The sequence below is a fragment of the Dendrobates tinctorius genome, unplaced genomic scaffold (genome assembly GCF_039654945.1).
Source record: "Dendrobates tinctorius isolate UK_male_01 unplaced genomic scaffold, ASM3965494v1 ptg000376l, whole genome shotgun sequence".
Lineage (NCBI taxonomy): Eukaryota > Metazoa > Chordata > Amphibia > Anura > Dendrobatidae > Dendrobates > Dendrobates tinctorius.
This window is the reverse complement of record NW_027362042.1, coordinates 2,433,171-2,450,162: the sequence shown is the minus strand read 5'-3', so window position 1 is coordinate 2,450,162 and position 16,992 is coordinate 2,433,171. Positions and strand designations below refer to the sequence as shown.

The 16,992-nt window shown below is 44.2% G+C and overlaps 1 protein-coding gene across 1 annotated transcript in view; it reads left to right on the top strand.

Moving 5' to 3' along the window:
* Positions 1–16,992, top strand: part of TMEM156 (transmembrane protein 156) — a 39,057-nt gene that overhangs the window by 9,730 nt on the left and 12,335 nt on the right. Inside the window, exons 2-4 of the mRNA XM_073562988.1 lie at positions 2,567–2,809; positions 3,447–3,683; positions 11,375–11,493. Of these exons, the coding sequence (XP_073419089.1) occupies positions 2,567–2,809; positions 3,447–3,683; positions 11,375–11,487 (593 nt within the window). The 3' untranslated portion in view covers positions 11,488–11,493. The remainder of the gene's footprint in view (positions 1–2,566; positions 2,810–3,446; positions 3,684–11,374; positions 11,494–16,992) is intronic.

Below are 16,992 nucleotides of genomic sequence, written 5' to 3'. Positions count from 1 at the left end.
GGGGAGCCGGTCGGAGGTGAGTATCACATGTAGTGATATCGCTAGTGATATCGCTGCTGCATCACAAAATCGGTGACGCTTTAGCGATATCGCTATGTGTAAAGGGCACTTTACTCTGATCTGCTATCCTCCTGGCATTTTGACCTCGGACCGTTACCTGTCTACGCCTTTGTCTCTTCCTTCCGTTTATGATGTACCTTACTAGGTTTTGACCTTGGACTTCTTGACCTCCCAACTCACGGCTTGTCTGTGAGAAGTGACTCAGTGTCACACCTTGGTGTGTCTTAAAAAGAGTTTAAACAGAATGTCTTGAAACCTCAGTCTACTTTGAAATCTCTTGATGGCTAAAGCTGCATATGAAGACTAAACATAATATACTGAAAAAAAAAATTAAAACAATCTTAAAGACCAACCAGCAATACAAATTAAACTTAAAAATTATTCCTTAAAGAACTAGATAACAAGCAATCCATATAAATGAATGAATATTAGGGTGTGTGCACACGTTGTGGATTTGTTGCGGATCCGCAGCAGATTTTCCACGTGGAATCGCTGCAGATCCACAATTGTGAGAGCAAATAATGTTATTCAATGGAAAAAAAAATTGCTGTGCACATGCTGCAGAAAATTCCGCACGGAATCCGCAGCGGTTTCATTTCTGCAGCATGTCAATTCTTTTTGCGGATCCGTATGTGTTTACACCCTTTGAATTAATGAAATCCGCAGGGGTAAAAATGCATGCCAATCCGCAACAAATTAGCACTAAATCAGCACTAAATCCGCATAAAAAATGCACGGATGTAGACCTGCTGATTCTGCCAAGAGATGCTGAATCTGTTCAGGAATTTCCTGAGCCCAATCCGCAACGTGTGCACATACCCTTAGTTTTTAGTTATCACAAAAAGTAAAATACACATACTGTAATTAATTGAAGAAAAAATTATATTAAAAAGACCCCATAAAACCCAAAAAGGGCAGTGTGATCAAAAATAATCCAACAATTGCACAGTATAAACAATATCATGAATGGTATAGTAATCTAATGGTGAGTTAGCAGCACATGTACAAGTATATACAAAAAGTTACCATTAAGGAGACCAAAAACATGATTATCAATATTATAAAACAACCCCTCTATCCAGATATTTCTGGACAAAGTAAAGTATGGTGGTGCAAAAAGATCCACATATATTAGCAATATGATTATATGTTAATAAAGTAAGAAGCTCAATTCATAAAAGAGTCCCCCTAATTGACAAAAATACTAATAAAGTGCAAAAAGAAAAGGGCACCCATACACACCAAAAGCCATAATCAGTAAACAGTGACAGACCACACTGCCCAGTACCCCTTATTATTTGTCTTCAATGAAGAGTAATATCCAATTATTTATATGGATTGTCTGTTATCTACAGTCATATGTTAAAGTTTGGGCACCCCTATTAATGTTAACTTTTTTCTTTATAACAATTTTGGTTTTTGCAACAGCAAGACAATGATCCAAAATACCGCTCCAAATCTACTCAGGCATTCATGCAGAGGAACAATTACAATGTTCTGGAATTGCCATCCCAGTCCCCAGACCTGAATATCATTGAACATCTGTGGGATGATTTGAAGTGGGCTGTCCATGCTCGGCGACCATCAAACTTAACTGAACTGGAATTGTTTTGTAAACAGGAATGGTCACAAATACCTTCATCCAGGATCCAGGAACTCATTAATAGCTACAGGAAGCGACTAGGGGCTGTTATTTTTGCAAAAGGAGGATCTACAAAATATTAATGTCACTTTTATGTTGAGGTGCCCATACTTTGCACCGGTCAAATTTTGTTTAAATGCAGATTGCACATTTTCTGTTAGTACAATAAACCTCATTTGAATCCAGAAATATAACTGAGTCCATCAGTTATTAGATATATGAAACTGAAATAGCTGTTGCAAAAACCAAAATTGTTATAAAGAAAAAAGGTTAACATTAATAGGGGTGCCCAAACTTTAATATATGACTGTAATTCTATAGGGAGTAATTTATAGGTTTGCTTTGAAATCTCTGCTTGGGAGAGACCTTGCTGGTGCAGTATAACTACCTTGTGTTTTGCTGCTTAGCATAGTCTTTCCATGATGTATGACCTGTGACATTAAACTGTCTTCAACAACCTCACCTTTTGTAGCAGTGTTTGTCTGTTCCTCACCCAGTTTTAAGCCTTTCACATAGTTGTTTTTGATTCAGTTAATGACTGTGTTTCAACCTACATATGGAAATGATGATTATTGGAGATATTTGGTTAGTCATACTACTGGCTAAAATGCTACAAAATCCCTGATTAGAAAAATGTATGTTGTTTTGAAGGCAAAGTATGGTCACAAAAATTTTGATTTGATTTGGATTTCTGTCTTCTTCCTTCACTTTGCAGTTTAATTGATGAAATAAAACTATTAACACTTGTTTGTTTGAAATAACTTTTTACTTTACATCATTTTTTCCACCCCTGCCTAAAACTTTTGCACAGTACTGTTACATTAGAATATTTTATCCATAATTATGTCAAAATCATTTTTCTAGGTGTCTCCGTGGATTTATCATGTATTGATCCTTGTATGATGGATAAGTCCTACATCTCTAGGGTGACTGTCACACCATTAGTAAGCCTTTTGCAAGAAAATGAAAATGAGGAATTTATAGAGATTGCACAAAATGCTGTATTGTCTTCCATCACTTTTGGCTTCAATATGAATAATTCTGCTATTTTTATCTGTGATCCGCAAAGAAGTAAACATCCGATGTCTCAAGAAATCAGGGTACAAGGTATGAATGTAATCTAATATATAATTGCCTTAAATTGTCCGTCATCCACTTCCGTCTGGATGTCCTCGAATCCCTCAATCCACCGCGCCGCACCGGAAGTACGCCGACCTCCATATTGAAATACCCAAGTGATGGGTATTCCAATATGGCACCCGCTGGTGGTACCAGGCCCTTGCACAGTACCACCAGCAGGACACCATCGGGACCCGCGCCGATGGACCCCCACCGCTTGGACACCCGCCGCATCCCGCAGCTACCTGCCCACCCACCTCTGTGCAGTCACAGCCGGCAGGAAAGACCACGGCTTGCCGCCTGTGCTGGAGATGGGGTGCGGGCACCCTCTGGTACACACACACACATGTACACACACACACATGTACACACATGTACTCACACACATGTACACACACACACATATACTAACAGTGACTATCTCATATAGTCAAAACGGGATTTTGACACTTATGGGTAATTATTCACCACTTTGATTACCTTTTAATCATCCTGTAACACTTTTTGCATGGAGCGGTACAGTGTCTAATTGATATGAGATAGTCAAAACTTAATAAGCAATTTATACAGTTTAATCTCATCAAGCGTCACCAAAATGAACTAATTTGCACATTTTCTAATTCAGGACAGCCATTAAATGTCTCCGTGAACATAAGAGGACAATATTTTCATTACTCAGAAGTGGAGCCTCATTTTATCATGATGGATTCGCAAGATTATGAGGATCTCTCTGTTCCTTTGTCACTTGAGATCCACATTCGTAATCTTGCAGGACATAATGGAACAATGGATCCGTTGCGTGACTTGACGTTTGTTCATGACTTTATCAATGTGTCCTTACACTTCGAAAGTCTAGTTCCATGTGAGTAGCACATTTTGCATGGAAAATTCTTCGACCTTCTTTGTTCTATATTTTCCCAGCGATCATTGTAGGTACTGTGTACAAGCTGCTATTGACAGTCTAGTTACTTTTATTACCTGAACTTATCAAGTACTAGAGTGCATGTTGTGAGTCAGCTAAGGATCGGAATGGTTGGTAAAGTTAAAGGGTTGATCCACTACAATATTTAATTAAACATTTTGGGCCTAGGTGGCTTATAAATAAAAAGCACAAATAATCACCTAACAAACCCCTGCCGTTCCTCCATACTACCTCTTGTGTCAACTGCCAATCTACTCACTTCCTCTTCTGGTGGATGGCATTGCTTGGCAGCTGCATAAAATCAGTCACCATTGATTGGCTGCCACCAAAATGTTCTGTTCGAGGCGGAACCTGTCATGTTGAAAATGGTACCTAGTCTGCAAACAGAATGTTATAGAGCAGGAGAAGCTGATCAGAATGATACACTTCTTTGTGGGAAAAGTGTAGGTAAACCTTGAATATTATTAGTTGAAATATGAGTGACTGTATGCACATGAGACCAGTGGTTGGTCCTGCTCAGTGATTGACAGTCTTCCCAATATGACTATGCATGCAGAGATAGCTGTCAATCACTGAAGAGAACCACCCACTAGTCATGAGCTAGTATACTCGTTGCTCGGGTTTTCCCAAGCAGGCTCGGGTGTCCTCCGAGTGTTTTAGCCTGCTCGGAGATTTCATCTTACCTGCATGATTTGCGACTTGCAGACCAGCTGAATACATGTGTGGAATGCCTGTTTGTTAGGGAATTCCCACATGTATTCAGCCTGTCTGCAAGTCGCAAATCATGCAGATAAGACAACGAAAACTAAATCTCCAAGCACGCTAAAATACTCGGAGGACACCCGAGCCCTGTTTGGGAAAACCCGAGCAACGAGTGTACTCGCTCATCACTACCGCTCAGTTGACTCGTATACATGCAAACACCATGGATTTATATGAATAAATGACAAGTTTTACTGAATCCCACAAGTCTGTATATAATTTTGTACAGCTTCTCCTCCAGTATACCATGCTGTCCACAGGTTGGACTGCATGTACAACATGACAGGTTTCCTTTAACAGAATCTTTTGTCGGGCTCATATAGAATGGCAAGACGACTGCAGAAAATGCTGACGGGCTACAGCTGTCACATAAACTCTCCTGCTGGAAGAGGAAGTGATGAGACCGCCAGGGAACACAAGCAGAAGTGAAGAGAAGGATTGTGGGGGTTCGGTAGGTGAATATTGTTTGTTGTCCAATCCTTCGTGGCTGCTGCCCTTCAATTCTACACCAGGCATCTTCAGTCTGGCATTCCAGTAACATTTGTACTTTCTAGGCCTCGCAATATCAGAGGCATGATTATGACACAATTACGACAGGTAACACCTCTATATACAGCTGTTAACACGGGATCCGTCAAACACAACAGGTGATGTCACAGCTGACCCCGCTTCCCCTCCCATCAGAATGGTCTTTGAACTGGCTTATTAGATGCTTCAACACAAAATATAGAGTTGGTGTCTGTACATGGATGCCAATGTACATGTAGATTTTTTGAAACAATAGGAAGTTAGAGTCTAAAAAAAATTGTTAATAAAGATTTTGATATGAAAAATAATCCCCCCTCAAAAAAAAAAAACATCTAACACAAAAAAAAAATCTGATTTAAAAATGTTCCTATCACCAATCTGGGACTGCCCTTCTCATTTAGAATAGAGTGGGCAGCCTGAGACTAGTGATTTTTCTAGATATCCCCTATTAACAAACATTCCCAGGAGAGACACTAATGTCCCAACCTAAAGGACAAGATATTCCAGCAAGAGTTGAGTCCAAATTTCCGGGCACACGAAGCAGGAACCCACAGCCATTCCGTGGCACTCCTCACTGAAAAAAAAGTGACATACAGGTGCTTCTCACAAAATTAGAATATCATCAAAAAGTTAAAGTATTCCAGTTCTTCAATACAAAAAAATGAAACTCGTATATTATATAGAGTCATTACAAACAGAGTGATTTATTACATGTTTTATTTCTATAAAGGTTGATAATTATGGCTTACAGCCAATGAAAACCCAAAAGTAATAATCTAAGTAAATTAGAATAATTAACAAAAAACACCTGCAAAGTGTTTAAAAAGGTCCCTTAAGGCCCCATCACACTAAGCGATATCGCTAGCGATATCGCTATAACATCACTGGTTTTTGTGACGTTATAGCGATATCGCTATGTCTGATACTTACCTCCGACCGGCTCCCCCGCTGGTTATCGCTGATCGCGCGAGAACGTCCTGGGCCGTTTCTCGTCGTCAGCTTCCTGCTGGGCTTCCTGTGGCGCCGACAAGCGACGCATGGACGCGGGCAGGAGGACGTCAGGATCGCCGCGTCTGACAGGTAAGTAGCGACCCCCAACCGCTGCTATGTCGCTGGTGAGATCTGCCTGTGTGGCAGCTCACTAGCGACCACTTAGCGATGCACCAGCGATCCTGACCGCATCATATCGCTGGTCAGGATCGCTGGTGCATCGCTGAGTGTGAGAGCACCTTTAGTTTGTTTCAGAAGGCTCCACAATCATGGGGAAGACTGCTGACTTGATAGATTTTATTTATTTATTTTACTCATTTATATAGCGCCATTAATTTCACAGCGCTTTACAGACAATATCTGTCCAGAAGGCAGTCATTGACACACTCCACAAGGAGGGTAAGCCACAAAAGGTAATTGCTAAAGCAGCTGGCTGTTCACAGAGTGCTGTATCCAAGCATGTTAATGGGAAGTTGAGTGGAAGGAAAAAGTGTGGTAGAAATAGGTGCACAAGCAACCGGGATAACCACAGCCTTGAAAGGATTGTTAAGAAAAGGCCATTCAAAATTTGGGGAGATTGACAAGGAGTGGACTGCTGCTGGAGTCATTGTTTCAAGAGCCACCACACACAGACGTATCCAGTACATGGGCTGCAAGTGCCGCATTTCTTGTGTCAAGCCGCTCATAACCAATAGACAACGGCAGAAGCGTCTTACCTGGGCTAAGGCGAAAAATAACTGGACTGTTGCACAGTGGTCCAAGGTGTTGTTTTCAGATGAAAGTAAATTTTGTATTTCATTTAGAAATTAAGATCCCAAAGTCTGGAGGAAGAGTGGAGAGGCCACAAGCCAAGTTGTCTGAGGTCAATTGTGAAGTTTCCACAATCAGTGATGGATGGGGAAGCCATGTCATCTGCTGGTGTAGGTCCACTGTGTTTTATCAAGACCAAAGTCAGCGCAGGCATCTACCAAGAAACTTTACAGCACTCCATGCTTCCCTCTGCCGACAAGCTTTTTGGAGATGCAAATTTTATTCTCCAGCAGGACTTGGCCCCTGTCCACAATGCCAAAAGTACCAATACCTGGTTTATAAACTACAGTATCACTGTGCTTTATTGGCCAGCAAACTCACCTGACCTTAACCCCATAGAGAATCTATGGGGCATTGTCAACAGGAAGATGAGAGACACCAGACCCAACAATGCAGACAAGCTGATTTCGGATTTTAAAATCATTTTTCAAGTTGGTGTTATAAAGTATTCTAATTTACTGAGATAATGACTTTTGGGTTTTCATTGGCTGTAAGCCATAATCATAGAATCATAGAATCGTAGAGTTGGAAGGGACCTCCTGGGCCATCTGGTCCAACCCCCTGCTCAAAGCAGGATTCGCTAAATCATCCCAGTTAGATGTCTGTCCAGCCTCTGTTTGAAGACTTCCATTGAAGGAGAACTCACCACTTCTCGTGGCAGCCTGTTCCACTCATTGATCACTCTAACTGTCAAAAAGTTTTTTCTAATATCTAATCTGTGTCTCCTCCCATTCAGCTTCATCCCATTGCTTCTAGTCTTTCCTTGTGCAAATGAGAATAAAGTTGATCCTTCTACAATGTGACAGCCCTTTAGATATTTGTAGACAGCTATTAAGTCTCCTCTCAGTCAATCATCAACATTAACATAAATAAACACTTGCACTAGATCACTCTGTTTGTAATGACTCTATGTAATATATGAGATTCACTTTTTGTGTTGAAGAACTGAAATAAATTAACTCTTTTATGATATTCTAATTTTGTGAAAAGCACCTGTATCACTGTTTCAATTAGCCCACCACTATTGCTTACCTTACTTAAAATGGTTACAGAACGATAACAATTAGTAAAGTACGCAACAGTGCTGGGTCAGTGCAAAGATTAACATATTGCTATGACGTGCAAGATAACGCTTTTCACAGCAAAGATGGCTGTGGTGGGTTGTGGGCTGCCACTCTGCATGCCAGGATTCTACAATCCGAATGTTCAGACCGAACTTTTCCTAGAGAGCCACGTTCTTTTCGAGGCATCATGGATGCTTCTGTTAACAGGTATTATTTTTTTTAAAAATCACCATTCTGTGGAAGCTTAGTCTTTTCTTAAATTAAAAGCACAGCCCTAGTCTGGCGATAGGCCATTTTCTGATGACGCTGTACCTACTGGGTAATAGCTTTGTACATAAAGTGGCTTGCGAAAGTATTCAACCCCTTGGCTCTTTGCCTGTTTTGTTACATTAAAACCTGCATTTAAATATTTTAAATATTTTTTTAATCCGACTTGTGTGTGATATATCAGCACTAAATAGTCTAAGATGGTGAAGTGAAATGAGAAAACTAAAGGCATAAACTAAATTTATTGGAACAAATAACTAAAAATTGATATGTGCATAGGCATTCACACCTTTTGTGATGAATCCCCTAAACATTTCTGGTGCAAGCAATTACCCGCATAATTCACATGCTTGTTCAAAAGAAGTCTCCCTGTGTGCAATCTAAATGTCACATGGCCTGTCAGTATAGTGACATGTAAAAGCTGAACTCCGATGAAGGAGTAGAACCATCTCAAAGAGGATCACATGGAAATGGACAGCATGTAACTTAAATATGAGTGTCTGAGCAAAGGGTCTAAACTCTGAATACTTATGACAATGTTATATTTCAGTTTTTCATTTTTAAATAAATTTACAAAAATTTCAGCATTGCTGTTTTTTTCAGTCAAGATGGGGTGCAGAGTATACATTAGAGAAAAAAATGAACTTTTTTGAATTTTCCAAATGGCTGCAATGAAACAAAAAGTGAAAAATTTAAAGGGGTCTGAATACTTTCCTCACCCACTGTATACACCTTTTGTGAAAGGCCACAGAGGCTGTAACACCATTAAAGGGAATCTGTCACCCTTTTTTTTCCATTATTAGCTGCCGGCATAGACATCGGGAGCTTATCTACAGCATTCTGTAATGCTGTAGATAAGCCTTCGATGTAACCTGAAAGAGAAGAAAAACACATTATATTATACTCACGGAGGTGGGCGGTCTGGTCCGATGGGTGTTGTGGTCCCGTCCGGCGCCTCCCTTCTTCATGCGATGACGTCCTCTTCTCCCATCCTGAAATGGCTCCGGCGCAGGCGCATTGCTCTGCCCTGTTGAGGGCAGAGCAGAATTCTGCAGTGCGCAGGCGCCAGACCTCTCCTGACGCCTGCGCACTGCAGGACTCTGCTCTGCCCTCAACAGGGCAGAGCAGTGTGCCTGCGCCGGAGCCATTACAGGACGGGAGAAGAGGACGTCATCGCATGAAGAAGGGAGGCGACGGACGGGACGGCGACACCCATCGAACCGGACCGCCCACCTCGGTGAGCATAATATAATGTGTTTTTCTTCTCATTCAGGTTTCATCGGAGGCTTATCTACAGCATTACAGAATGCTGTAGATAAGCCCCTGATGTCTATGCCGGCAGGTGAAAGGCCAAAAAAAGAGTGACAGATTCCCTTTAAGCAAGAATCACAACAAACCAAACACCACCATGAAGACCAAAGAGATTTTCAAACAAGTCAGGGACAAAGTTGTTGAGAGGTACAAGTCAGGGTTGGGTTATAAAAAAAAATATCCCAATATCTGATGATCCCCCGGAGCAACATCACATCCATTATAATCAAAAGGAAAGAACATGGTAACACAATAAACCTGCCAAGAAAGGGCCACTCACCAAGTCTCTCAGCCCAGGCAAAGATTGCATTAATCTGAGAGGCAGCACAGAGACCACAAGTAAACCTGAAGGAGCTGCAGAGTTCCCAAGCAGAGACTGGAGTATCTGTCCATATGACCATAATAAGCCATACACTCCATAGACTTTGTCTTTATGGAAGTGTGGGCAGTAAAAAGATTTTAAATTACAGCCAAAAATTGTAAGGCTCGCTTTGAGTTCACCAAAAGACATGTAGGAGACTCCCCAAATGTATGGAGGAAGGTGCTGTGGTCAGATGAGACCAAACTTGTACTTTTTGGCCAGCAAGGTAAACGCTATGTCTGGAGCCAAACTAACACAGCTCATCACTGCAAGATCACCACCCCCACAGTGAAACATGGTGATGACAGCATCATGTTGGAGGAATGTTTTTGGCAACAGGGACAGGAAGAATGGTCCGATTTTTGGGGCAGAAGATGTATAGTGCGAAATACAGGGATATTCATGAGCAAAATCTATTTCAGTCTGTCAGTGATTTCAGACTGTGATGGAGGTTCACCTTCAAACAAGACAATGACTCAAAGCATACTGATAAAGCAACACTCAAGTGATTTAAAGGGAATCTGTCACCCCTTTTTTGAGATATCATATAATGATATCATTCAATTGTGTGTCATATAAGGATTCTCTTAATACTTTTGCTTCCCCCTGACCCCGCACCTTTCATGCATAAATACCTTTTTTTATATCGGTTCAGATGTATGTAAACTGCCACTGTCCGGTCCACTGGGCGGGGCTTATTCAACTGCTCCCCCCCTCCTTGTCTTGCTCTACGCATTTCTTCTTGTGTAGAGCAAGACAGGGAGGGGGGGAGCAGTTGAATAAGCCCCGCCCATCGGACCGGATCGTGGCAGTTTACATACATCTGAACCGATATAAAAAAGGTATTTATGCATGAAAGGTGCGGGGTCAGGGGGAAGCAAAAGTACTAAGAGAATCCTTATGTGACACACAATTGAATGATATCATTATATGATATCTCAAAAAAGGGGTGACAGATTCCCTTTAAGGGCAAATGTGTAAATGCTTTGGAGTGGAATAGTCAACACACAGACCTAAATGCAATTGAGAATCTGTTGTCAGACTTTGATTGCTGTTCCTTACAGGAAACCATCTAACTTGAAGGAGCTGGAGCAGTTTTGCCTTGAAGAATAGGCAAAAATCCCAGTGGCAAGATGTGGAAAGCTCATGGAGACTTAGCCAAAGCAAATTTCAGCTGTAATTGCCACATAAGGAGGTTCTACAAAATACTGACTTTAGAAGGATGAATAATTATGCACACTGAAGTTTTCAGTAATGTTGTCCTATTTATTGTTTGCATCACAAAAAAACTAAAACCAAATGTTCACAGTTGTAAGCGTGTTCTTTACGTGAACTGATGCAAATCCTTAAAAAAAATAAATAAAAAAAACAGTGAAGTTCCATGATGAGAGTTAGCAAACAACGGAAAATGCGAAGGGGGATGAATACTTCAGCAAGCCATTGTATGTTAGTCAGTATTTATATGCTCACTGAATATGATACAGTATATTTTATTCATACCTTTCATCTCTTTCTTGTCTGTTCCTTTCCAAAAACAGTTTATACAAGACCACTCGGTATCATCTGGCTGATTCTGATCTCCCTGGTATTTGTATGTGGGCTAATTTTTATAGTTTACAAAGTCAAGCAAGCGAGAAAACTGCTTCAATAATAGACTGTAAGTATACACGTATATAATATCAATGGGTTTATTTTTTGGGTAAGAGTTACACTTTACGGCAACAAAATTATCAAAGCTGAAAAAAGTTGGAAGACACAATATCCTAGAGCTCACACATTTTTCTAAATGTAGGGTCAAATTGTCAGATTCTACTATTCCCAAGCGCTGCATTAAATTTTAATAGGCTATTCTTATCAGACATTTATAGCATATAAACATGTCATTTATCTACGATTAGTGCAGATTCCACTTCTGAGGCTCGCAGATCCCCAGCGAACTCGGGGTGAAAACTACAGAGTGTTGGAGCAGACAATTTTGTTTTTTTATTTATTTGTCCAAGGAAAAATTTCAGTAGTTTAAATTGTATTTTTTATCATAATCCATGGCAGTGCATTTTCTTTCCAATGTATTTGTAAAATTAGACGATCTGTACTTTCCTCTGAATGCAGCAGTTGCAGTAAGATGGCATCCACCAATTGAAGATGCAATGTTGGGGATTTCTGCACGGGAGCAACTGCTTTTCTCTTTCGTCTCATTGGGGGACACAGAAACCGTGGGTGTGTGCTGCTGTCATTAGGAGGTTGACACTATGCATGAAAAAAATGTTAACTCCGCCTCCGCAGTATACACCCCTCCGACCGGCTGTAGGACAATCAGTTTTTGCTTAGTGTCAGCAGGAGGTGGACAGGGGTCTCTCGCAGACCCATGCCTATCTCAATGTGCGTCGTTCCTTTTCAAGTAACCATGGAGGGATACAGAGTAGATTTGCTACATCTGTATTCCCACACCGGGATCACGAGTACAGCGTGTACTGCCACCCCGTATCCTCATGAATCCCACGGGCAGGACCCTATCCCCTAACACAGGACTCATGTTCAGGCTTCCTCTTCCTGAACCAGCGACATCTTGTTGCTCCAGGAGGCCGGAGCAGGGCCCCGGCCACCACTTCCGGGCAGGGATTTCATAAGGCTTCAAGGCAGCGGCAGGGCTGTTCACCTCGCTCTCTCTCTCTCCCTCATCAGCCTTCGGGTGGCAGCTGCGGGGGGGACACAGGTCCTGGGTATGTGAGTACTGCACTACAGGTTGCTCCCTCACTCCGCTTTCCACCCCCGATGATCGGCACCAGGTAAAACCTGTCAGTATGCACAAGGGAGAGCAGTCCCGCTCCTCCTCCTCATCTGCTTCAGTGACCTTGGTCAAATATTTTGTATGTACCAAATGCAATGTCAGGCTTCCTTCAGGGCAGTCCTTGCCACTCTGCTCAGATTGCAGCAGACCTACGGTATCACCTACGCTAGAGAGCAGGTGCAGCCCCCCCCGTTTTGCCTGTTGGAGCTCACACATTACCCCTGGAGCAGGAGGAAGCCACCTTGCCTGCCACCCAGCGGCCATCCATCGCCATGGGAGACAGTGAGTGTCCAGGATGGGCCTCTTCCTTATGTAAGTCCGTGGTCGACCTTACCATGGTATCACAGACCTTGGTAACGGTGCTTAACAGATTGCCACTTCAGACTCCAGTAGACACAGGAACACCAAAGGAGCCGTAAAAGGTTTAGACAGGACCACCAACACAGGTCCCCTTCTCACTCCATCTCTCCGCCAGAATTCCTCTGGCCATCTGCCTCCTCCCGATCCTCATCCCCGGAATCAGGCGAGGCATTATCAGAGACACACTCAGAGGAGGGTTCTGAGTATGGGCCAGAACAGTCCCAAGTCAAGGATATGGTTCAGGGCTTCATTGCCGCAGTCAACGAGACCTTTAACATTGGGGACGCCACATCAAAACCTAATGATCAGGTTTTCTCATTTAAGCATCATAAGTCCCCCTCTAGGGTCTTCGCCTCCCACAAGGATTTTGAGGAAGTATTGGCCAGGTAAAGGGAGAACCCAACCAGGCGGCTTCAGAGAGGAAGTCGTTTTGGGATTCTATATCCCTTCCCTCCAGATCTCACCGCCAACTGGACCCCCTCCCCTTCGGTGGACCCACCAGTGTCCAGACTCACTACCAATACAGCCCTCCCACTCACCAGTCGGGCAGTCCTAAAAGATCCCAATGATAGGATAGAATCCCTGACAAAATCCGCCTTTGAGGCAGCAGCCGCTACATTGTCTCCAGCCTTCGCCTCAGCCTGGGTAGCTAAGTCTGTTACAGAATGGGCCAAACAGCTTAGACAGGGCATATTGGCCAGGGCCCCACCAGCAGAACTAGCGGAGTTCGCAGATCAAATTTCTCATGCTGGGAGGTATATGGTATCAGCAGCCCTGGATGATGCGTCTTGCACAGCTCAAGCATCCAGTAACATGGTAGCCATCTGGCGGACGGTCTGGCTAAAGGCTTGGCAGGCTGATTTGTCCTCAAAGAAATCACTGACCAATCTGCCGTTTCACGGCACCCGGCTCTTTGGGTTAATGTTAGATCAACTCATTAAGGATACAATGGGGGTACAAGCTCCCTTCTCCCTCAGGCCAAGCCTCGTCGATATGTTTTCAAACGTAGGGCTCAGCCCTTTCAGTCCTTTCGCCGTACCCTAGCGACAGGCACTTATGCTCAGAGCCCGCAGAGGTCGCAAGCACCGAGAGATAGGAGGAAGGTATCATTTCGGGCCACCCCATCATGGCATTCCCGCAGTTCCAACAGCAGAGCTACCAGGTCAGGGTCGGGCAGAGCCACTTCAGCCTGACGCCAGCAGGGAGTCCAACTCCCTTCCCAGTACCTCTCCCAGACTAGGATTCCGCCTTCTCTTCAGAGATGTCTGGCAGAATTCAGTAGAGGATATCTGGGTAAAGGAGATAGTATCAACAGGATGCAAGATAGACTTCAACGCGCTTCTACGAGATCGCTTCTTTCTATCGCAGCCACCAAAAGACACTGCTATGGCTCTAGGTTTTTTTGCGGCAATCGACTCTCTCCTCAACGCAGGAGTAATCGTCCCCGTTCCCGAGCAGGAACGTTTCACCGGCTTTTACTCAAACCTGTTTGTGATACCGAAAAAGGATGGCTCAGTTCGTCCCATACCAGACCTCAAAAGGCTAAACAGATGTGTCCACTTATGCCATTTCAGGATGGGATCGGTCAGTAATTACGTCTATGGAGAATCAGGAATTCCTATGTTCCATAGATATCCGGGACGCCTACCTACACGTCCCCATTTTTCAGGGACATCAGAGGTTTCTACGTTTTGCTGTCCAAAAACAGTATTTCCAGTTTGTGGCCCTGCCATTTCGGCAGGCAACAGCCCCCAGAATTTTTACAAATATTATGGCAGCGATGGTTGCTATATTAAGGGTCAGAGGCATAATATTGGTACCAAATTTCGCCGATATTCTCGTCAAGGCGCCCTCCTTCGCTCAGGCCCAGGAAAATCTAGCGGTAGTTTTAAACACGCTGTCCTGGTTTGGTTGGAACAGGGAGAAATCCCACCTAACGTCAACACAACGCCTAGAATTCTTAGGGATGATAATCGACACCCGCCGCTCGAGGGTCTTTCTCCCAGAATGAAAGTAGATTACCCTCCAGCAGGGAATTCGCTCTCTGTTGAAATTCCGGCTTCTATCTTTTCGCACTGCCATGAGAGTCCTGGGAAGGATGGTGGCAGCTTCAGAGGCAATACCCTTTGCCCTGTTCCGTTCTAGGACACTGCAGAGGAACATCCTTCTTCAGTGGGACAGGTCCATCTCTTCGCTGGATCGCCCCTTCCTCCCTTCCGTTCAGACCAGGGAGTCCCTCAAGTGGTGGCTGACCTCCCCCTTGTTCATCTGGGCCGGCCTTTTCCCCCTGTCCACTGGCAGGTAGTAACTACAGATGCCAGTCTCCTGGGCTTGGGTGCGGTATTCCACCACCTGACGGTCTAGGGACAATGGTCGAGGCAAGAATCCTCACTATCAATCAACATTCTAGAACTGAGGGCGGTCTTTCTAGCACTTCTACATTGGGAAAGATACCTCAACAACCAGCCAGTCCGGATTCAAACAGACAATGCCACGGCGGTGGCATACATCAATCACCAAGAAGTCCCAGAAGTCCCCGGGCACTGGCCGAGGTATCCAGAATCTTCAACTGGGCAGAAACCGCAATTCCGGCAATTTCGGCAGTTTACATTCCCGGCACAGACAACACGGCTGCCGACCTCCTCAGTCGGGAGGGTCTCGATGCAGGAGAATGGTCCTTACACCAGGACGTGTTCCGTCAGATATGACAGCTATGGGGGGACTCCAGATGTGGACCTCTTGGCATTGCGACAGAACAGGTGGGTCCATCAGTTTTTCTCAAGATACCGCAATCCTCTAGCAATAGGGGTCGACGCACTGGTCATACCCTGGACACAGTGGAAACTCCCTTACCTGTTCCCTCCCCTTCCTCTCCTGCCCACACTGCTAAAGAAGATCAAGGCGGAAGGGGTGCCGGTCATATTGATCGCCCCTTACTGGCCCAGGAGACCCTGGTTCGCAGAAATTATCAATCTTCTCACAGGCACCCCCTGGAGACTCCCTGACAGACCAGATCTCCTGGCTCAGGGGCCGTTTTACCACCCGAATTCTCGGTTGCTCAATTTGACGGTATGGCCGTTGAAACCACAATGCTGAGAGCAGCGGGTTTTTCGGACTGAGTCATTAACACAATGATTCAGGCTAGGAAGCCTTCCTCTTCCAGGGTCTATTATCGAGCCTGGAAGGCCTATTTTGGCTGGTGTGAGTCTAATCTCATCACACCTATGCCTTGTTCCCTGCCATCTGTCCTAGCCTTTCTCCAGGCAGGGTTAGATGGCGGTTTGGCCCTAAGTTCCTTGAAAGTCCAGGTATCTGCTCTCTATTCTTTTTCAAAGAAATTTGGCCTCCCATTTACAGGTTAAGACCTTTCTGCAAGGATTGGCACATGCGGCCCCTCCTTACAGATCCCCTGTGGCTCCATGGGATCTTATCTTGGTCTTGGAAGCCTTGACAGGTTCACCCTTCGAACCCCTCCAAGAAGCTCCCATGTCTTTGTTGTCCTGGAAGGTGGTATTTCTCGTAGCCATCGCCTCTATTTGGCGGGCTTCAGAATTGGCGGCATTGTCCTATCGCCCTCCATTCCTAATTATGCACCAGGACAAGGTTGTTTTGCGGTCTCCTCCTAACTTTCTTCCCAAGGTGGTATTGGCCTTCCACCTGAACGAGGATATAATCCTTCCGTCATTTTGTCCCGCTCCAACCCATCCTCTGGAGCGTTCTTTAAATAAGCTAGACTTGGTCAGGGCGATAAGGATCTATCTGGCCAGGACCACTCCCTTCAGGAAGACGGACTCGCTGTTTGTTATCACCAATGGGGTGAGAAGAGGCCTGCCGGCCTCTAAGGCAACAATTGCCCACTGGATCAGAATGGCAATTCTGGAAGTCTACCGGGTGAAGGACAGGGTGTCCCCTGGGCGGTACACAACAGGTCATCAGCCATGCAGTTGTGCAAGGCTGCCACAGGGTCGTCCGTGCATACCTTTTCAAGGTTCTATAAGGTCCATACCT